At 39.7% G+C, this 23,268-nt stretch overlaps 1 protein-coding gene across 8 annotated transcripts in view; it reads left to right on the forward strand.

The window, feature by feature from the left end:
* The window catches only part of GTF2I (general transcription factor IIi), a 141,842-nt gene that overhangs the window by 53,452 nt on the left and 65,122 nt on the right, over positions 1-23,268 (forward strand). For all 8 annotated transcript variants that reach the window (XM_053554708.1, XM_053554711.1, XM_053554709.1 and 5 more), the window contains 5 exons: positions 741-924; positions 1,077-1,105; positions 9,103-9,157; positions 9,657-9,700; positions 18,626-18,703. In XM_053554708.1, the coding sequence (XP_053410683.1) occupies positions 741-924; positions 1,077-1,105; positions 9,103-9,157; positions 9,657-9,700; positions 18,626-18,703 (390 nt within the window). The remainder of the gene's footprint in view (positions 1-740; positions 925-1,076; positions 1,106-9,102; positions 9,158-9,656; positions 9,701-18,625; positions 18,704-23,268) is intronic.

Genomic DNA, 23,268 nt, shown 5'->3' on the forward strand with positions numbered 1-23,268 from the left:
GTAGAGACAGAGTCTCACTTTATGGCCCTGCATAGAGTGCCGTGGCCTCACACAGCTCACAGCAAACTCCAACTCCTGGGCTTAGGCGATTCTCTTGCCTCAGCCTCCCGAGTAGTATTTTTTTTTTTTTTGTAGAGACAGAGTCTTACTTTATCGCCCATGGTAGAGTGCCGTGGCATCTCACAGCTCACAGCAACCTCCAACACCTAGGCTTAGGCGATTCCCTTACCTCAGCCTCCAGAGTAGCTGGTGCCCGCCACAATACCCGGCTATTTTTTTGTTGCAGTTTGGCCGGATTTGAACCCACCACCCTTGGTATATGGGGCCAACGCCCTGCCCACTGAGCCACAGGTGCTGCCCAGCCTTATAAGTTTTCAATAAGAATATTAGAAGAAAATTTCCTGTTATTTTTTGGTAACAATTGCATTTGTCAGGCTTCTGAGGCCGAATTATGTATAGTGAATAGTGTAAAAAGAATAGAGTAAGAAGTCAGCCATTATGCACCCCTTTTGTGTAGGTTTTAAAGTAAAATATTGTATATTCTTTTCATTTTGGTCCCTTGGACCTGTTTCAGATTTAGAACTTCTGACAGGGAATAGGACCCTATAGTATTTTGAAGTAGTTTTGAAATCAGATATTATAGAAAAGCATGAATGCAGTTTAGTAAGCCCTAATAAACCAGTGATGATTTAATTCTGTAATCTTATCATTTAATGATGTCCTCATGCTGTTTCCCCTAGGAAAAGCTTTAGGCAAATCCACAGTGGTACCTGTTCCATATGAGAAGATGCTGAGAGACCAATCAGCTGTGGTAGTGCAGGGTCTTCCTGAAGGAGTTACGTTTAAACACCCTGAAAATTATGATCTTGCAACCCTGAAATGGATTTTGGAGAACAAAGCGGGAATATCATTTATCATTAAGAGGTAGAGTGCTTTCATGTGCATCAACAGTTTATTCATACAAATTTGAACATTTAGCTTTTGAATATATTTAAAAAATTCTTGTTATTTAAATTAATGCTTTGTAATAATTTTGCATATTCATATATGGTTTTTATTGTTTTCTTTTAATGCAGACCTTTCCTAGAGCCAAAGAAGCATCTGGGTAAGTGATTGCTTTCCTTATATGATGGCTGGCTGGGTTCCTAAACCCATTTTGCCAGATTTTAATAAATTCTAATTGTCACTCTTTTATTTTCATTGAAAATATAATGTAAGACATTTTATTACAATGTTTATATAAACTAAGAAAGGGTCATTGAGCTCAAAAAGTGGAAACTTGTTTGTCTTTGCTTTGTATATATGATCATATACTATCTTAGACAAAGTGTTATTAAAAAAATCGTATTCTGGATTTGTCCTCATTTCCCAGAATGATTAGTAGGATTTAAAACCCTTTCTGATCCTGTTTTGGACCTTGTGTGACAATGATTTTTGTTTTTTTGTTTGTTTGTTTTTGGCTGGGGCTGGGATTGAACCCATCACCTCCCGTATATGGGGCCAGCGTCCTATTCCTTTGAGCCACAGGCACCGCCCAGATTTTTGTTTTTTTATAAATAAAAACACTTCATTTTATGTAACCTAAAATAGATAATAAAATTATCTGGTGAGTTCATATTTAGGTTTTTTTCCTCTCTCTTTTTTTTTTTTTTCCCCAAGTTTTGGCCGGGGTCAGGTTTGAACCTGCCACCCCTGATGTATGGGGCTGGCACCCTACTCCTTGACCACAAGCACCACCCTGTGTTTTTCTCTTTTGACACTGTAAGATAATTAGAAGTATCTACCAACATCTTTCCCACCCAAAATAAATAAGAGCTGGGGAGTTTGTGTGGATGGCAAAAAGATTGGATTGGAAAGGTTTTATATCTGCTGTCATTGAACACACAAGGCATTGTTGGGCATAGATTGGGTGGGGAGGGGATATACAACTACAGCAAGTATTACAGCTTTTGAGTGCTAGTTGCCTGTTGAAAGAGATAAAAGTCCCTAAAGCAGGGGTCCTCAAACTATGGTCCATGGGCCACATGCAACGGTGTGATTGTATTTGTTCCTGTTTTGTTTTTTGACTTCAAAATAGATATGTGCAGTGTGTATAGGAATTTGTTCATAGTTCTTTTTTTGTTTTTAAACTATAGTCTGGGCCTCCAACAGTCTGAGGGACAGTGAACTGGCTCCCTGTTTAAAAAGTTTGAGGACCCCTGCCCTAAAGTGACCATGGAAGAGCATAACATCAATAGTGTAATAAACTGTTCAGAGATTGTGCTATGGAAGTGAATCCATATGGTTGGATTCATTTGTAGTATAGGAAGGAGGTCATGAATAAGAGGACATTTGGATAGACCCTTGAAGAATGAAGAGGATGTCAACAGGACTCCCTTTAGGGACATTTAATTTTTTCATTTGAAGAGAAAATACGATAAAAGAGTAGCTATGTTTATTTGAGACTTTTGAAAATATATAATAGTATTGGAAACCTTTTAATCATGTAAAGATGAAAGGAAAAAAAAACATGTACACACATTTTGTTTTCTGTTAACCTTTGTTTAATTCTCACTGTGGTGAAAAGATTTTTTAGTGCTTTATTATAGTATAAGTGACATACTGTAAGTTATTTACAACTTGGAATTTTTAAAAATGTTTTAGAACCATTTTCACAATCTTATTATTATTATTTTTATTTTATTGTTTTGTTTGTTTGTTTTTGGCTGGGGCTAGGTTTGAACCTGCCACCTCCGGCATATGGGACCGGCGCCCTACTCCTTGAGCCACAGGCGCCGCCCTCACAATCTTATTTTAGAATGCTTTCATTATCCCTGTCTCTGCTGTTTCATAAATATTATAGAAATGAAATATGTGACATATATACTTTTTTTTTTTGGAGACATAGTCTCAGTCTGGCACCCTGGGGTTGAGTGCGGTGGTATCATGGCTCACAGCAATTTCACACACTCTTGGACTCAGGCAGTTCTTTTGCCTCAGCCTCCCGAGTAAAGAAGTATCCTATTGAAATTAGCTTTTTTTAAAAGAGCATAATTCACCTGAGGTTCATCAAAGTTGTTGTATCTAGCAATAGTTTGTTCAGGGGCTGGGCATGGTGGCTCACACCTGTAATCCTAGCACTCTGGGAAGCTGAGGCAGGTGGATGTGTGAGCATGGAGGTTCGAGATCAGCCTGAGTAAGAGGGAGACCCTGTCTCTATAAAATAGCCAAGTGTTGTGGTGGGTGCCTGTAGTCCCAGCTGCTCAGGAGGCTGAGGCAAGAGGATTGCTTGAACCTAAGAGTTTGAAGTTGCTGTGAGCTATGATGCAGTGGCACTCTACGGAGCGTGACAAAGTGAAACTGAAAAAAAATTTTTTTTTTTTTTTTTCTTGTAGAGACAGAGTCTCACTTTATGGCCCTTGGTAAAGTGCCATGGCATCACAGCTCACAGCAACCTCCAACTCCTGGGCTTAAGTGATTCTTTTGCCTCAGCCTCCCGAGTAGCTGGGACTACAGGCGCCCGCCACAACGCCCAGCTATTTTTTTGGTTGCAGTTCAGCCGGGGTCAGGTTTGATCCTGCCACCCTCGGTATATGGGGCCTGCGCCTTACCGATTGAGCCACAGGCGCCGCCCTTTTTTGTTCATTTTTATTGCTGAACATTAAGCACTGTATGAATTCATTATCTATTTATCCATTCATCATTTCATAGATACTTTGAATTTTGCTACTTTTGGCCATTATGAATAATGCTACTATGAACATGTTTGAACAAATATCTGCTTGGACATACACTTTAATGTATGTGGGAGTGGAATTGCTGGTTTGTGGGGCAAATTTATATTTAGCTTTTTTTTTTTAAATTGAGACAAAGTCTCATTATGTTGCCCTGGGTAGAGTACCATGACGTCACAGCTCACAGCAACCTCAAACTCTTGGGCTTAAGCCATTCTCTTGCTTTAAAAGCCTCCCAAGTAGCTGGGACTACAGGCACCTGCCATAATGCCTGGCTGCTTTTTGGTTGTAGTTGTCGTTGTTTGGCAGGCCCAGGCTGGATTTGAACCCGCCAGCTCTGGTGTATGTGGCTGGTGCCCTAACCACTGAGCTACAGGTGCCGAGCCTATACTTAAGGTTAAAGACACTGCCAAATTGTTTTCCAAAGTGGGTGCACAAATGTATATTTCTTGCAGCAGTATATGAGGGTTCTAATTATTAGGTCTGAAGTATCATCTCATTTTAGTTAATTTAATTTCATGTGCTTATTGGACATGCATTTATTTATTTTTTTTTTGGAAAGTTTATTTATATTTAGAGCCTTTTCCCATTTTTAAGTTGGGTTTGTCATTGAGTTGTAAGACTTTTTTTATAGTCTTGATACAAGTCCTTAATTAATGGATGATTTGTACATATTAGTAGTGTCCTTTGAGTCACAAAATTTTTTAGTTGATGAAGTCCTATTTGTTCTTTTACCACATGCATTTTTTTAATTTTTTTTTTTTTTAATTTCAGTTTGCTTGTTCATTCTTCTTTGTTTGAAGTACTCCTTTTTTGTTGATTTTCTTCTTCCTCTGGCGGTGCTGGCTGTTTATTTTTTATTTTTTTTATTTTTTTTATTGTTGGGGATTCATTGAGGGTACAATAACCCAGTTACACTGATTACAATTGTTAGGTAAAGTCCCTCTTGCAATCTTGTCTTGCCCCCATAAAGTGTGACACACACTAAGGCCCCACGCCCCTCCCTCCGTCCCTCTTTCTGCTCCCCCCCCCATAACCGTAATTGTCATTAATTGTCCTCATATCAAGATTGAGTACATAGGATTCATGCTTCTCCATTCTTGTGATGCTTTACTAAGAATAATGTCTTCCACTTCCATCCAGGTTAATACGAAGGATGTAAAGTCTCCATTTTTTTTAATGGCTGAATAGTATTCCATGGTATACATATACCACAGCTTGTTAATCCATTCCTGGGTTGGTGGGCATTTAGGCTGTTTCCACATTTTGGCGATTGTAAATTGAGCTGCAATAAACAGTCTAGTACAAGTGTCCTTATGATAAAAGGATTTTTTTCCTTCTGGGTAGATGCCCAGTAATGGGATTGCAGGATCAAATGGGAGGTCTAGCTTGAGTGCTTTGAGGTTTCTCCATACTTCCTTCCAGAAAGGTTGTACTAGTTTGCAGTCCCACCAGCAGTGTAAAAGTGTTCCCTTCTCTCCACATCCACGCCAGCATCTGCAGTTTTGAGATTTTGTGATGTGGGCCATTCTCACTGGAGTTAGATGATATCTCAGGGATGTTTTGATTTGCATTTCTCTAATATATAGAGATGATGAACATTTTTTCATGTGTTTGTTAGCCATTCGTCTGTCGTCTTTAGAGAAAGTTATATTCATGTCTCTTGCCCATTGATATAAGGGATTGTTGGCTTTTTTCATGTGGTGCTGGCTGTTTTTGATGTTAGTAGAGATGGGGTCTTACTCTGGCTCACTGCTGCTCATACTGGTCTTGAACCTCTGAGCTCAGACAATCCACCCGCCTCGGCCTCCCACAGCACTGGGACTACAGGCGTGAGCCACCACGCCCGGCCCACACATGCTTTTAATTGCATATTTAAGAAACCATTGCCTAACCTAAGAGCACGAAAATTTGCCTTCCTTGTATGTTTGCTTCTAAAAGTTTTATAGCTTTTGCCCTTAAATTTATATCATAGTTCATTTTGAGTTAGCCCTTACATTTATATAATAGTTCATTTTGAGTTAATTTTTGTATACTGTTCAAGGTAAGCATGTAAATTCATTCTTTTGTTTGCGGATATCTAATTATCCCAGCATAGTTTGCTGAAGACTTCCTTTTCTCCCTGGATTGCCTTGTCATCATTGTCAAAAGTCAGTTTACCCTGTTTATTTCTGGGCTGTCTACATAGCAGATCATGTTGTGTGAGAATCAAGACAATTTGCTTTTCCTTTGCAATCTGAATACCTTTTGTTTCTTGTTGACTCTGACTGGAATGTTAATATTGAATAGTATCGATGATCCAGATATTTACCTTATGATATTTGGCGGAAAGCAGTCTTTTCCCATTAAGTGTGATGTTAGCAGTAGGATTTTTGCACATGTCCATTTTAAGATTAACAAAAGTGATTTGTCATTTTTATATTAAAATTCAGACTTTTAAAGTTTTTGAGAAATTGATTTTTAAAAATTGTTTTAAAAATTTTATAATCATTTTATATATCATGGAATGGCAAAATTAAGCTAAATTAACATATCCATTATCTGACATACTTATTTGTTGTGATTGGTATTTTTTTCCTGGAAGTGTTTCACATTGGTCTTGTCTACTAGTTATATTTTATGAAGTCTTTTTTTTTTTCTCCTCTAGAAACTTGTTTTTAAAGACTTGGGAACCTGGTCTGGTAATTAAAGAATAGTTTTTTAGGATGTTTTCTAATGAGTGGCCCAAGTGGGCAGGTTTGTGTGATTCAGCTTTTATGTTTTACCAACTCTCAAAGTTGTCATTGAGTTGAGTACGATCGCTCACGCCTATAATCCCAGCACTGTGGGAGGCTGAGGATGGCGAATGGCTTGAGTGAGAGTGAGACCCCGACTCCTAAAAAAATGAAAAACCCCTTGGCTCGGCACCCATAGCTCAGTGAGTAGGGTGCCTGCCAAATACACTGAAGCTGGCAGGTTCAAGCCCAGTGTGGGACTGCTAAGCAACAATGACAACTGCAACCAAAAATTAGCTGGGCATTGTGGTGGGTGCCTATAGTCCCAGCTACTTGGGACTGAGGCAAGAGAATCGCGTAAGCCCAAGAGTTTGAGTTGCTGTGAGCTGTGATGCTACGGCACTCTACCCAGGGTGACACAGTGAGGAAAAGAAAAAAGACCCAAGTGGGCGCCATGGTGAGCACCTATAATCCCAACAGCTTCCAGAGGCTGAGGCAGTGGGATGCCTACAGCCCAAGTCTGAGGTTGCAGTGAGCCATGATGCCATTGCTCACGGCATAGGGTGGGACTCTGTCTCAAAAAAAAAAAAAGGAAAAAAAAGCAAATAAAAATAAAAAATAAGCAAGGAAATAAAAAAATGTCATTGCAATGGGATTTTATTTGTCAGTTTGTTTTCAAGCTCTTGGAACTTTAATGAGATATAATTGGCACATAATAAATGGAAAGTACTTCAGGTACACAGTTTGACGCAGTTAGATCTGCTCATGAAACCATGTCTGCAATCAAGATGATGAATATCTCCTTGCTCCCAAGTTCCCTCAGGCCCATTGGTGTTCTTCCTTCTGTTCCTGCCTGCCCCAGTCCCAGGGAACTACTGATGGTCTTCTTGTCGCTGTGGATTTGTTTTTATTATCTAGGTTTTTTAAAATTTTATTTATTTATTTATTTTTTGAGAGAGTCTCGTTGCCCTGGGTATAGTGCAATGGTGTCATAGCTTACAGCAACCTTAAACTCCTAGGTTCAAATGATCCTCTTGCCGCAGCCTCCCGAGTAGCTGGGGCTACAGGTACCCGATAGTTCCCCTGGCTAGTTTTTCTATATTTATTTATTTAGACAGAGTCTCAAACTGTTGCTCTAGGCAGAGTGCTGTGGCATCACAGCTCACAGCAATCTCAAACTCTTGGACTTCAGCAATTCTCTTGCCTCAGCCTCCTAAGTAGCTAGAACTAGACGCCCACCACAACTCCCGGCTACTTGTTGTTGTTGTAGTTGTCATTGTTGTTTCAGCTGGCCCAGGCTGGGTTCAAACCCACCACCAGCCTTGGTGTATGTGGCCGGAGACCTACCCACTGAGCAATGGGCGCCACCAGTTTTTTATTTTTAGAAGAGACAGGGTCTCTCTGGTGCTTAGGCTGGTCTCAAACTGCTAAGCTCAAGCAGTCTACCCTCTTTGGCTTCCCAGAGTGCTAGGATCATAGCAGTGAGCCACCTCGCCTGGCTTCCAGATGTATTCTTTTTTGTTTTGTTTTGTCTTATTTATTTATTTAGACAGAGGCTCGCTTTGTCACCCTCAATAGAGTACGGTGGCGTCATAGCTCATAGCAACCTCAAACTCTTGGGCTCAAGAGATCCTCTTGCTTAGCCTCCTGAGTTGCTGGAACTGTAGGTACCCACCACAATGCCCAGCTATTTTTAGAGACGAGATCTTCTTCTGACTCAGGCTGGTCTGGAACCTGTGAGCTCAGGCAGTCCACCCACCTCCACCCCCTAGAGTGGTAGTATTAAAGGTGTGAGCCATCGACCTTATTTTTATTTTTATTTATTTGTTTATTTTTGAGACAGATTCTCACAGCAACCTTAAACTCTTGGGCTCAAGAGATCCTCTTGCTTCAGCCTCCCGAGTAGCTGGGACTGTAGGTTTCTGCCACAGTGCCTGGCTATCTTACTCTTGCTTATGCTGGTCTTGAATGCCCAAGCTCAGGCTGTCTTCCCACCTCAGCCTCCCAGATTGCTAAGATTACAGGCATGAACCACTGGGTCTGCCCCAGATGTCTTCATTTTATTATTTTAGTTTGTTTATTTATTTATTTATTTATTTATTTAAGACAGAGCTTCAAGCTGTCGCTCTGGGTAGAGTGCTATTGCATCACAGCTCACAGCAACCTCCAACTCCGGGGCTCAAGCGATTCTCCTGCCTCAGCCTCCCAAGTAGCTGGGACTACAGGCGTCTGCCATAACGCCCAACTATTTTTTGGTTGTAGCCGTCATTGTTGTTTGGCAGGCCCAGGCTGGATTTGAACCCATCAGCTCAGGTGTATGTGGCTGGCGCCTTGGACCCTTGAGCCATAGGCACCGAGCCCCCAAATGTATTGTTAATAGCAGTCTGCGTCATGATTTATACATCAGCAGTCTTTTTCTACTTATTCTGCCTCTCTAGACAAATGCCATATTTCTGTATTCCTCTCAGAAAAATAAAAGGATGATGTTGGAAGGAATATAAAGCCGTTAGGTGATCGTCCTTATAGGGGAGAATAAAGTACTTTGTTTTGTAACTAATGCAGTTCTTTTTCTAGGATGATATAAACCTACAAATTCCAACCCTACCGCTAGTTATTCTGTATTAAAGTGAAGTGTCAAATAAACCTAAATCTAATTTTTTTTTTCTGGTATACAGGTGGTCGTGCGATGGTATCAGATTCTGAAAGGTCAATATTATCTCCAGGTGGAAGGTAAAAAAAACCTAATTTTATTACTACTCTTCAACTTCCACACCTTACAAAGTCTTAGTTTTTAGATTATTGAGTAATTAGAATATTAAAAAGGCCATAGTCACACATCTTGAGGTTTAATAAGCAGTTAAATCATTTGGGGATCTTGTGAAAATTTGCTTTTTAACTTGATAAAAACACTGCTTTTGGATAGTGGTGTTTCCTAAGTGCAGCTGTGATTGACCACAGTGTAAATTGGAAAGCCTTAAAGTAGAATTTGCAAATTAATATGTGACTCTACAGTATTTATTTTTTTTTCAAAAGGTAGATTGGAATTAAAGGTCTAAATTCAGTTGACAACTCTTACTCATGCAAGAAATAAATATGTAAATTTTAAGTTGGGCTGTTTGGCATTCACCTTGGTCAGGTGAGTTTATACTTTGAGATCCAGTGCATTTGAATACTGTGTAAGTGGCTTTCACTATTACATAACTTGATTGGAGTTCCCTTCTCCTTTCAGTTGTGGTCCCATCAAAGTGAAAACTGAACCCACAGAAGATTCAGGTATGTATTAATGGTTTTAGAATCAATTGTGAATTTAAGGAAGACTTTTCCTTAGTTTAGAAGGTACCTTTTGAGTCAATATGGTATCATTTTTGATGAGAAATGGGCAATCACTACAAATTTGAACTGTGGCATTATTTGTTAATGTTATCATATTATACTAAAATCCAGAAAGAGAATTTGATTAACAACTGATAACCAGAAGTTCTTTGCTAATTATACATGTTATATAGATTATACAATTATTAAAGCATATAATGTCAAAGGTTAACTTGGTCTGTAGTGCCTTTTACAAAAACCAGTGTAATACTCTCTTAATCTCCTTTTCCCTTTGTACTCCCCATTTTCTACAATGTAAGGAAACTACATTAAATTCTAAGCTGTCTTGATATTTAATTTCTTTTTCTTTTTGAGACAGAGCCTCAAGCTGTCACCCTGGGTAGGGTGCTGTGGCATCATAGCTCACAGCAACCTCCAAGTCCTGGGCTCAAGCAAGTCTCCTGCCTCTGCCTCCCAAGTAGCTGGGACTACAAGCACCTGCCACAACACCCGCCTATTTTTTGGTTGCAGCCATCATTGTTGTTTGGTGGGCCTGGGCTGGATTCGAACCCACCAGCTCAGGTGTATGTGGCTGGTGCCTTAGCTGCTTGAGCCACAGGCGCCGAGCGTAATTTCTTATTTTTATTTTTATTTATTGTTATTTATTTATTTTTTTCAGTTTTTGGCCAGGGCTGGGTTTGAACCTACCACCTCCGGTATATGGGGCCGGCGTCCTACTCCTTGAGCCACAGGCACCGCCCAATTTCTTATTTTTAAATATCATCCTTACAGTGTTATTTCATATAGATTTTTTTGGGATGGATTATTTATTTATTTGTTTATTTATTTTTGAGACAGAGTCTCACTTTGTTGCCCTTGGTAGAGTACTGTGCCATCACAGCTCACAGCAACCTTAAACTCTTAGGCTTAAGCTATTCTCTTGCCTCAGTCTCCCAAGTAGCTGGGATTACAGGCACTTGCCATAACGCCTGGCTATTTTTGTTGTTGTTGCAGTTGTCATTATTCTTTTAGTGGGCCCAGGCCAGGTTTGAATCTGCCAGCCTTAGTGCATGTGGTTGGCGCTCTAACCACTGTGCTATGAGTGCTGAGCCTGGGATGGATTTATTGAGATAAGTTTATATGCCACAAAATCTACTTATTTCAAGTGTAAAATTCAGTGATATTAGATGTACAGTTTTACAGTGATCATCACAAGGTAATTTTAGAACATTTCCATCATCCCAAATAGAAACTTGGTGTCCATTTGAATTATTCCTTTTACCACAATTAATCTAGTTTCAGTTTTTGTAGGTTTATTTTATCTGGAAATTTCTTACAAATGGTATTGTATGATAGATAGTATTTTTTTTTTTTTTTTAAGACAGAGTCTCACTTTATTGCCTTTGGTAGAGTGCTCTTGTTTCACAGCTCACAGCAACCTCCAACTCCTGGGCTTAGGCGATTCTCTTGCCTCAGCCTTCCGAGTAGCTGGGATTACAGGTGCCCGCCAGAACACCTGGCTATTTTGTTGTTGTTGCAGTTTGGCTGGGGCCGGGTTCGAACCTGCCACCCTCGGTATATGGGACTGGCTGGCACCCTACCCACTGAGCCACAGGCGCTGCCCAGTTTTTTTTTTTTTTTTTTTTGAGACATAGTTTCAGTCTCTAGCCATCGGTAGAGTGCTGTGGCATCACAGCTCACAGCAGCCTCCAGCTCTTGGGTTTAAGTGATTCTCTTGCCTCAGCTTCCCAAGCAGCTGGGACTACAGGTGCCCCCCACAACGCCCAGGGTATTTTTGTTGCAGTTGCCACTGCTGTTTTAGCTGGCCAGGGCCAGATTCAAACCCGCCACCTTCACTATAAGGGGCTGGCGTCCTACCCGCTTTATTCTGGTCATGTTTTTAGGCTCTTAAAAAAATGGTTTAGCATCTGTAAGTAGTTTATTCCTGAATATTATTCCATTGTATGGATGTTAATGCTTTTTCTTTATCCATTAATCATTTGAGTTATTTCCACTATTTGTCTATTTTGAACATCACTACTGTGAACATCCACATTTGTATCTTTGCATGCAAATTTTTTTACTTCTCTTGGGTAGATAAATGGGAGTGAATTGGTGAGTTCTATGGTAACTATGTTTCACTTTCAGCAACTGCCACATTGTTTTCTCAAGTGCCTATACCATTTTAGGTTTCCTTCAGCAGTATAGGAATGTTTTGGTTTCTCTTTATCTTGGCCAACACTTGTGTGTCTTTTTTGTTTTTAAACTGCTGACAGTATTTGTTAATTTTTTATTTATCAAAAGAAACTATTCTTAGCCCACATATTCATAGGATCACAGATGAGTTAGAAACTTCTTTGAAATTTAATCCAAAGAAATTGTTTGTTTGTTTTGAGACAGTCTCACTTTTTTGCCCCCTAGTAGAGTGTTATGGCGTCATAGCTCACAGCAACCTCAGACTCCTGGGCTCACGAAAATCTCTTGCCTCAGCCACCGAAGTAGCTGGAAGTATAGGTGCCTGCTACAACACCCAGCTATTTTTTTTTTTTTTTAATGAGTCTGTGTCTTGCTCTTGCTCAGGCTGGTCTCGAACCTGTTGATGTTGAGCTCAGGCAATCCACCTGCCCCAGCCTCCTAATTGACTGGGATTACAGGCTTGAGCCACTGCGCCTGGCTCCATAGAAATTCTTTATATTCCAAAATCACCTTGCACTCTAAAAAATACCAGTCTTCCGGGCGGCGCCTGTGGCTCAAGGAGTAGGGCGCCGGTCCCATATGCTGGAGGTGGCGGGTTCAAACCCAGCCCCAGCCAAAAAACAAACAAAACAAACAAAAAAAAATACCAGTCTTCCCCATCTCTTCAAAATCTTTCATGGAATGATAATTTCTGTAGAAATCCAAGTATGCCTTCTTCGTTGGTTCAGCCACAGCAAATTTATAGAGAGCCGCACTCTCCAGGGATACAATGGATACTCCAAAAATTGGAAATTGCAGACACCTGACCAGGAGGCGACATAGCTGAGGTTTTGTCAAAGTGCTGGAAGCCATTATAGTTATTGTTCTTGATGGGTATTATCAACCTCAACATGTCCTTCCTAGCTGATGAAGAAAGGAACTGCCTTTTTTGTTTTTTAAAAAACAGTCTTGGTCTGTCACCCACTTTAGAGTGCAGTGGCACAATCATAGCTCACTATATAGCCTTGAACTCCTGGGCTCCAGCAGTCCTCATTTGTTAGCCTCTTGAGCAGCTGGGACTATAGGCATGCACCATAATGTTTCTTTAATTTATTTGGAGATGGAGACTTGATACGTTTCCCAGGCTGGTCTTGAACTCATAGCCTCAAGTGATCCTCCTGCTTCAGCCTCTCAAAGTGTGGGGATTATAATTGTGAGCCATGGTGCCTGGCCTTGCCTTCTTCTTATTATTATTTATTTTGAGACAGTCTCAGTCTGGCAGGGTTGAATGCCCTGGCATTATAGCTCATAGCAACCTCAGACTCTTGGGCTCAGGCGATCCTCTTGCCTCAGTCTTCTGAATATCTAGGACTACAGGTGCCTGCTCGGCTATTTTTTAGAGATGGGGTTTCACTCTTGCTCAGGCTAGTCTCCAACTCCTGAGCTCAGGCAATCCACCCACCTTGGCCTCCCAGAATGGTAGGATTGTAGGCATGAGCCACCTTGCCTGGCCCTTGTCTTTCTTATTATAGCAGTTCTAATGGGCGTGAGATGGTATCTCATGGTGGATTTTCTTTCACAGTTTTTTCCAAAACTGAGCTGAAAGTACATAGTTTTCATATATCCCCTGTCTCCACATAGTTTTATATTCACCCCCAACTATGAACATCTTCCACCTAAGTCGACTCTTAGCTTTGAACCTATGTTGACACATCATTTATCACATAAAGTGCATAGTTTACATTAGGGCTTTCTTTTTTTTTTTTTTTTTTTTTGTACAGACAGAGTCTCACTTTATGGCCCTTGGTAGAGTGCCATGGCATCACACAGCTCACAGCAACCTCCAACTCCTGGGCCTAAGCGATTCTCTTGCCTCAGCCTCCCGAGTAGCTGGGACTACAGGCGCCTGCCACAACACCGGCTATTTTTTTTTTTTTTTGGTTGCAGTTCAGCTGGGGCTGGATTTGAACCTGCCACCCTTTGTATATGGGGCCGGCACCTTACCAACTGAGCCACAGGCGCCGCCCATACATTAGGGCTTTCTCTTGGTGTTGGACTTCGTGTGGGGTTTTTTTTTTTTTCATTTTTTTTGAGACAGAGCCTCAAGCTGTCACCCTGGGTAGAGTGCTGTGGCATCACAGCTTACAGCAACCTCCAACTCCTGGGCTCAAGCGATTCTCCTGCCTCAGCCTCCCAAGTAGCTGGGACTACAGGCACCCGCCACAATGTCCAGCTATTTTTTGGTTGCAACCGTCATTATTGTTTGGCGGGTCCTGGCTGGATTTGAACCCGCCAGCTCAAGTATATGTGGCTGGCACCTTAGCCGCTTGAGCCACAGGAGCCCAGCCTTGGTGTGGGTTTTGACGATCTATGTTGACGTGTATCCATCCTTATAATACCATACAGAGAAATTGCATTGCCCTGAAAGTCACATGTGCTTTACCTATTTGTTCCTTCTTCCCCTAAACCCCTGGTAATCTTTTTACTGTCTCTATAGTTTTGCCTTTCCCAGAATTTCATGTATTTTCTTTTTCTTGTTTTTTTTTTTTTGTTTTGTTTGTTTGTTTAGCAGACCTGGGCCTGGTTCAAACCTGCTACCCCCAGTGCATGGATCCAGTGCTCTAACCACTTAACTAAGGGTGCCCATGAATTTCATTCATGTATTTTGGACATTGTTGTGATTTTAATTTGTATTTTCCTAACTTTTTTTTTTTTTTTAATAAGAGTATCACTATGTCACCCTGGGTAGAGTGCTGTGGTGTCACAGCTCACAGCAACCTCCAACTCTTGGGCTTAAGCGATTCTCTTGCCTCAGCCTCCCGAGTAGATGGGACTACAGGTGCCCGCCACAACACCTGGCTATTTTTTTGTTGCACTTGTTTAGCTGGCCTAGGCAGGTTTTGAACCCGCCAGCCTGAGTGTATGTGGCCGGTGCTGTAACCACTGTGCTACAGGTACCAAGCCCCTAATGATTATTGATACTGAGCATCTTTTCATGTAATCATACATCTTCTTTAGTGACACGTCTATTTAAATGTTTTGTCTAAACCTAAGCATGGTGGCTAACACCTGTAATCTTAGCTCTATGGGAGGCCCAGTTTGGTGGATTGCTTGAGCTCAGGAGTTCAAGACAAACCTGAGTAAGAGCAAGACCCTGTTTCTACTAAAAATAGGAAAAACTGTAGTGGCTGGCGCCTATAGTCCCACCTACTTGGGAGGCTAAGGTAAGAGGATCACTTGAGCTGAAGGGTTTGATGTTGCTGTTAACTGTGACACCATGGCACTCTACACAGGGCAGCAGAGTGAGACTGTCTCCCAAAATAAAAAAAAGAAGTAGTTTTATCTATTTTTAAATTGGATTTTTTTTTCCCTTTGACCAGTTGTAAGAGTTTTTTATTCTGGTTACAGGTCTTTTATCAGAAATAAGATTGCACAGATAGTTTATGGCTGGTTGTTTCATTTCTATTGTTTGTGTTCCTGTAGCTCAAAAGTTTTTTTTTTTTTTTTTGTGATTTTTGGCTGGGGCTGGGTTTGAACCCGCCACCTCCGGCATATGGGACCGGCGCCCTACTCCTTGAGCCACAGGCGCCGCCCGCTCAAAAGTTTTTAATTTGGTAAAATTGAATTTTTCAAGATTTTTTTTTTTTTTAATTGTTTATGCTTTTGTTATTGTATCTAGAAAATCTTTATCCAACCTAAGATCACAATGAGTGATACTTAGGTTTCCTGTTTTAAGTTTTATAGTTTTAACTTCTTATATTTAGGTGTAAGGTCCATTCTGAGTTGATTTTTGTGAATTTTGTGACGTAAAGGTATAAGTGCATCATTTTACATGTGGATGTACCAGTACCATTTGTTGAAAAGACCATCTTTTCTCCATTCAATTATTATAGAATCTTTGTCAAAAATTAACTGATGGGGTTAACTTCAGCATTCTCAATTCTGTTCCATTGCACTGTAATTCTTATTTTCTTGTCACTACTATACTGCCTTTCTTGTAGATTTAATGTTTGTTACCTCTTTTTTTTTTTTCTGGGGCAAATTGGTCCTTTGGATATACACCTAGTAGAGGAATTGGAGGATCAAACGGCAGGTCTACATTTAGATCCCTGAGTGTTCTCCAAACTTCTTTCCAAAAGGAACGTACTGGCTTGCATTCCCACCAGCAGTGCAGAAGTGTTCCCTTTTCTCCACATCCATGCCAACATCTGTAGTTTTGGGAGTTAGATGGTGTATCAGAGGAGTTTTGGTTTGCATTTCTCTGGTGATTAAAGATGATGAGCATTTTTTCATGCATCTGTCTTCTTCAGAGAAGCTTCTGTTCATGTCTCTTGCCCACAATGAAATGGGATCACTTGAGGTTTTTTTAGTAATAAATTTGAGTTAACTGTGGATTCTGGTTATTAAACCTTTGTCAAAAATACAACTTGCAAAAATCCCCTTCCATTCTAAGGACTGTCTATTTGCTTTATTAGTGTGTTCTTGGTAGTGCAGAAGCTTTTTAATTTGATCAGAACGCAGTAGTGTATTTTTGATGTTGCTTCAATTGCCTGGGATGTCCTTCTCATAAAGTATTCTCCCAGGCTAATTTTTTCAAGCATTTCCCCTGCACTCTCCAAGAATTTTTATTGTTTCATATCTTAAGTCCTAAGAAAAGAAAAAAAGTTTAAGTCCTTCATTTAGTGGGAGTCAATTTTTGTTAGAGCAGAAAGGTGTGGGTCCAGTTTTAGTCTTCTAGAGGTCACCAACCAATTCACCCAGCACCATTTGTTGAATAGGAAAATTTTCCCCCAGTTTATGTTTTTAATAGGCCTATCAAAAATCAAATGAGAATAAGTGTCTGGGTTCACCTCTTGGTCTTCAATTCTGTTCCACACATCTACCTCTTCATTTTTGTACCAGTACCATGCTGGTTTTTTTTTTTTTTTTTTTTCCAGTTTCTGGTTGGGGCTGGGTTTGAACCCGCCACCTCTGGCGTTTGAGGCTGGTGCCCTACTCCATTGAGGCACAGGCACCACCCCTGATTTGTTTTTATTTCTGAGTAATGTCTTGGCTACTCGAGTTTTTTTTTCTGTTTCCATATAGCTATATCTATTATGAAAAGGAAAATGGTTTTTTTTTTTTTTGAGCATATAATTTACAACTTAACTCCTGATGCTTCTTCCCTTTTTCTACCTTTATCATATTGTTAAATTGATTTTTTTATTTTTTCCTCCCTCTGCTAGAAGCTCGAAGGGACTTTTCTCTGAGATTTACTGTGAAAATCTGATAGAGCGCCTGTACATAACATTCAAAAAGTGTGGCAGTTCCCCTGTGTATGGTTGGGTACCTCTGGACGTCTCCATAGCAGCCTCAGCAATTCATCAGTTCTAGTTCCAGTCTTTTAGCCCCAGCACTGACTCTGCTTGTGACGCTCCGCTCCTGGGTGTAAGCTGTGACTCCCTCTATTCACCTGTTTGTAGTGTTGGGGGCAGTAGTTTGCGTTGTGTCCACATCTCTTTATCAGCTCTAAAAGAGGTGTTAGTATTTTAGTTTCTTCACCTTTTTATCTGTTAGATGAGTAGTGACTTCCAATTTTTTTTTTCTTTTTTTTGAATCTTGGGCTTAAGCGATTCTCTCTTTTTTTTTTTATTAAATCATAACTGTATACATTGATATGATCATGGGGCATCATTAAGCGATTCTCTTGCCTCAGCCTCCCAAGTAGCTGGGATTACTGGTGCCAGCCACAATGCCCAGCTATTTTTTTGTTGTAGTTGTCATTGTTGTTTAGCAGGTCCAGGTTGGGTTTGAACCCGCTTGCCCTGGTGCATGTGGCTGGCGCTCTAACCACTAAGCTTCGGGTGCTGAGTTGATTTCCAACTTCTTTACATACAGAATGGGAAAACAGAAGTTGTATGCTGAAATTAGCAGGCCATTTCTGTCAGCTGCTGTTGTCTAACCTGTTAGGCTGTCTAGGAAGGGTTGCTTGATGTTGATTAAAGTCCAATATGAAGAAAAGTATGCAAAATATAAGTCTATAATTCAGTAAGTGAAAATAGTAGACACTTCTGTAACTGAACATCTACATCTAGATGTAGAACATTAACTTGGTAGATTTTTTAATATTATGCCTATTTTGACCTCCATATAAGTAGAATTATTACAATATGCATGCTTTATATCTGACCATAAGGATCTACTTAAATTATCTGTCTCAATTATGGGCAAAACTTTATGCAGTTGCTTTGTACCCTTGCTATAATAAAAGGGATTTATTAGAATTTTAAAAATCTATATAGCTCATTATTGAAATGGTTAAAAGTATGCCATCTCTACTCTGGAATATTGAATCATTAAAACTGATGTTTACAACTGTTTTTCAGTGGTTTGTAAATGTATTTTTAGTATTAAGTGGAAATGGAAGATGACTAGTTTTCTTCACTTTGAAAGATAAGATACTGTGTTGGAGGAAAAAATTAACAAATAATTTTGCTAATTAGCTAATCCAGGATATTAATAATGATTAAATTAAATTAAAAAAAATTAAAAACTCTTGATTGGAGTTATAGGTGATTTTTACCCCTTGCTACCTAGCAAACTTTTATCCTTTGCAAGTCTTTAAAATATATATGTATACTATATATCGTGGGAAGGACTGAAAGGGGTTTCCTTGTATGATGTAACTGAATGCCTTGACATGTAATCAGATAATGTCATTCACTTGTACAGGCATTTCCCTGGAAATGGCAGCTGTGACAGTAAAGGAAGAATCAGAAGACCCTGATTATTATCAGTACAATATTCAAGGTAATCCTATTTGATGCAATTTTCTTTCTAAAATTTGTTGGTGCTTAAAATTAAATTTTGTTTATCATTTGCCTGTATTTTTAAAATTGGACATATATATCTATAATTTTCTGGTCACTACAATAAAAGAAAGAGTCCAAAAATAAGGAAACAAAATCAGTCACCTATCAGGAGATACGTAAAATAGCTGTTAAGTGTTTTTTTTTTTTTTTTTTTTGAGACAGAGCCTCAAGCTGTCGCTCTGGGTAGAGTGCCGTGGCATTACAGCTCACAGCAACCTGCAACTCTTGGGCTTAAGCTATTCTCTTGCCTCAGCTTTCCAAGTAGCTGAGACTACAGGCCCCCGCCACAATGCCCATTTATTTTTTGGTTACAGCCGTTGTTGTTTGGTGGGCCCGGGCTGGATTTGAACCCGCCAGCTCTGGTGTAGGTGGCTGGTGCCTTAGCCGCTTGAGCCACAGGTGCCGAGCCCTGTTAAGTGTTACTAAGAGCATGTGCGAAGGTTGTGACATAATTTAGAATTTAATTCCAGTTTTGAGTGTTACTTGCAAAGCACGAGAAGTCTTCTGAATCTTTAGTAGCTCTATTTATACAACAAAGGTAACTATTCCCTAAGTTTTATCATTATCTTAAAAAACTGGAAAATGTAAGGCAGTGATACATTGTAGCTATTTATCATCTTGTTCCATTATCTTCTTGTTTGATTTTTAGGAGGGAATTAAAGATTATAATTTTACAATGCATTATGCTTTTATGCATTGTGAGGGGATTCTAGTTTAGAATAAGATTTTCTGTTTTTTATAGTCAGGTTAGTGTTTTATCAATGCATAATTATACTACATAAAACATTTAAAGTATAAATTTGGTTGTTTTTTTTCATGTACATACCTGTCTTCACTGTAACCAAGATAGTGCTAACAGAGATAATGAAATATCCATTATTTTTAAAGTTTGTGTCCTTTTTAATTTATTGACCTCCCCAGTCCTTGGAAGTCCACTGATCTGTTGTCTTCTCATTTTAGATTAGTTTCCATTTTGTAGAAGTTTATGTAAATGAAATCATAAAATATACACTGTTTTCTTGGGGCATGAGAGCAGTAGCTTTTATATCACATAATTGTTTTTAAATTCATCCATAGTATTGTGCGTATCAATATTTGACTGGATTTTATTATTGATTATTATTCTATTATATGCCTGTGACACAGTCTTTTCATCCATGTATCGATAGCCTTTTGAATTGTTTTCAGTTTGGGTCTTTTTAAGTAAAGCTTTTCAAGTAGACCTACGATGAAGATTTGTGGAAAAAATTTTCTGTGGACATATACCTTCATTTCTCTTGAGTAGATATCTAGAAATGGAATAGCTCGGATGTGTGGTAGATATTTCACCTGTTAAGAAACTGCCAAACTGTTTTTCAAAGTGCTTATACTATTTTACAGTCCTATTAGCAGTGTATAAGAGTTTTAGTTGCTGTATATCTTTGTCAACACATATATTGTCAGTCTTAATAATTTTAGCCACTTAAGTAGGTGAGATTCCATCCATCCTTCTAAAAAAATTACTTTGAGACTTGGCGCCCATAAACTCAGTGTGTAAGGCTCCAGCCATATACACTGAAGCTGGTGGGTTCGAACCTGGCCTGGGCCTGCTAAACAACAATGACAACTGCAACCAAAAAAATAGCTGGGCTTTGCAGTACTATCTGTCAGGCTTAGTGGGTAGGATGCCAGCCCTATGTACTGAGGGTGGCAGGTTCGAATCTGGCCCTGGCCAGCTAAAACAGCAGTGGCAACTGCAACAAAAATACCCGAGCATTGTGGCGGGTGCCTGTAGTCCCAGCTACTAGAGAGGCTGAGGCAAGAGAATCACTTAAGCCCAAGAGTTGGAGGTTACTGTAAGCTTTGACAACATGGCCCTCTACCTAGGGCAACATAGTGAGACCCTGTCCCCCCCCACATCCCCCCTCCCCAAAATTACTTTGAATAGATATTAGGAGTATTCAAGTTATTTATTTCTTCTTGATTGAGCTTTGGCAGTTTGTATCTTTTAAGGATTTGTTTACTTCATTTTAATTACTCAATTTTAGATCATAGGGTTTTATGTAGAATTACCCTGCTATTTTTTTTTGTTGTTGTTGTTGCAGTTTTTGTCTGGGGCTGAGTTTGAACCCACCACCTCCGGCATATGGGGCCGGTGCCCTACTCCTTTGAGCCACAGGCGCCGCCCTACCCTGCTATTTTTTGTTTAGTGTTTACAAGATTTATAGTGATACCCTTCTTGTTTGCAATTTTATAAGTTGTGTCTTTTTTTTTCCTGGTCAGTCTAGTTCCCTACACCTCTGCCAAGAAATAACGTGTTAAGTAATTGAAGCCTTTCTTTGGGCTTTCCCAAACTCCTGCTTTCCTCTCTATTCTGAACTATTATTTTGGAAACAGGATTTCTTGATAATGGTGTTATGCTTGTCCTATATAAATATTTTCACAGAAGTGTCTGTGTATGAATATCCACATACATACATACTATACATACAATTTTCTGAGGTTTTTTTTTTTTTTGAGAGTCAGAATCTCACTTTATCACCCTTGGTAGAGTGCTGTAGTGTCACAGCTCACAGCAACCTCCAACTCCTGGGCTTAGGCGATTCTATTGCCTCAGCCTCTCTAGTATGTGGGACGATAGGTGCCCGCCACAACACCTGGCTATTTTTTTGTTGCAGTTTGGCTGGGCCAGGTTCGAACCTGCCACCCTCGGTATATGGGGCTGGTGCCCTACCCACTGAGCCACAGGCGCCATCCATATTTTCTGCATTTTTATGGTGCACCGTTGTTGAGTATAGTCTGTCATTCAGTATAAATTTTTAAGATTTGTCACAAGTTTGTTTGATTTCATTATGATAATCACATTATGTGATTATACTATAGTTCATTTGTCCATTCTTCTATATAATGACATTGATGTTTTTTCTTAAAATCTTTGGTGTAGCTGGGCCTGGTGGCTTAGGCTTGTGGTCCTCTAGGAGGACTCTGGGAGACTGAGGCAGGAGGACCACTTTAGCTCAGGAGTTGGAGACCAGCCTGAGCAAGAGCCAGGCCCTGTCTCTACTAAAAATAGAAAAACAACCTGGGCCTCATGGCAAGTGCCTATAGTCCCAGCTGCTTGGGAGGCGGAGGGAGGAGGATCACTTGAACCCAAGAGTTTGAGGTTGCTGTGAGTTAGGCTGAGGCCATGGCGTTCCACCCAGGGATTACTCTGTCTCCAAAACAAAACAAAACAAAAAAAAACTTTAGTATTCCAAATGGGTTTGCATATGTTTCTTTGTGCACATTAGTGTTCCTATAAGATAGTCATATTCAAATATGAGTGTAGGAGATGTTTTGGTTTTCATGATTGGTAGGCACCTCTAGCATTTTGAGGGTGAGGAGTAATTAAGTATTCTACCTATGTTAGGGTGAATTAAATTCAAATATATGCTGTTCAAGAGCAGATAGTTGAAAGTATAGGCATGTATGAAGGTATGCTGGCCATATACTAGCTAAAAAAAATTCTAATTTAGTAATATTTATTTGTAGCTTGTCCAAAATAGTAGCAAGGATAAGCAGTGTGACTACATAATTTGTAAGGACTAAGTCACTAGATTGATGTAGCAACTATTAATTTGATGTACCTAAGAATGTATCTTCAAAATGAAAGTAGAAATAAATAATTAAAAAATTATGGTAAATTTAGAATCTATGTATTTGTAGAAATGTATAATCATTTGAGAGATTATAACCACTGATGGTAACTAATACATGATGCTAATGAATAGTTAAAAATGTTAAATAGAATATTTCAGCTCTATAGCTAACAAACATAAGCTAATGTATATGGTGAATGCTATACCCAGGAAATAAATTTTTTTTTACAAAGGATGGATCATTTACAAAAAGTGACTATGTACTAGTTCACAGGTAGTCTTAGCATAATCTTTGAACATAATATAATTAAATTTGAAATCCATAATAAAAGAGTTAATTAAAATAGAAAACAGAATCCTAAGAAACATCCTTATGATTAACTTAAAGAGGACCTCATTAAATGTAAAGATAACAATACTGAGAATGCCAGTGGCTAAACTTGTGAAAATTGCTAAAGCACTACTAAGAAGTCAATTTATAGCCTTAGCTAATTTTTTACTTTTAAAACATGTAAATTATAAGTCTTTTATTTTTTTATTTTTTTTGTTTTTTTGACACAGAGTCTCACTTAGTCACCCTTGGTAGAGTGCTGTGGCGTCACAGCTCACAGCAACCTCAAAACTCTTAGGCTCAGCCTTCCTAGTAGCTGGGACTTCAGGCACCCACAACAAGGCCTGGCTATATTTAGAGATAAAGTCGGGTAGCGCCTGTGGCTCAGTGAGTAGGGCCCCGACCCCATATACCGAGGGTGGCGGGTTCAAACCCAGCCCCAGCTGAACTGCAACCAAAAAATAGCCGGGCGTTGTGGCGGGCACCTGTAGTCCCAGCTGCTCGGGAGGCTGAGGCAGGAGAATCGCTGAAGCCCAAGAGCTAGAGGTTGCTGTG

The sequence above is a fragment of the Nycticebus coucang genome, chromosome 12 (assembly GCF_027406575.1).
Source record: "Nycticebus coucang isolate mNycCou1 chromosome 12, mNycCou1.pri, whole genome shotgun sequence".
NCBI classification, from domain to species: domain Eukaryota; kingdom Metazoa; phylum Chordata; class Mammalia; order Primates; family Lorisidae; genus Nycticebus; species Nycticebus coucang.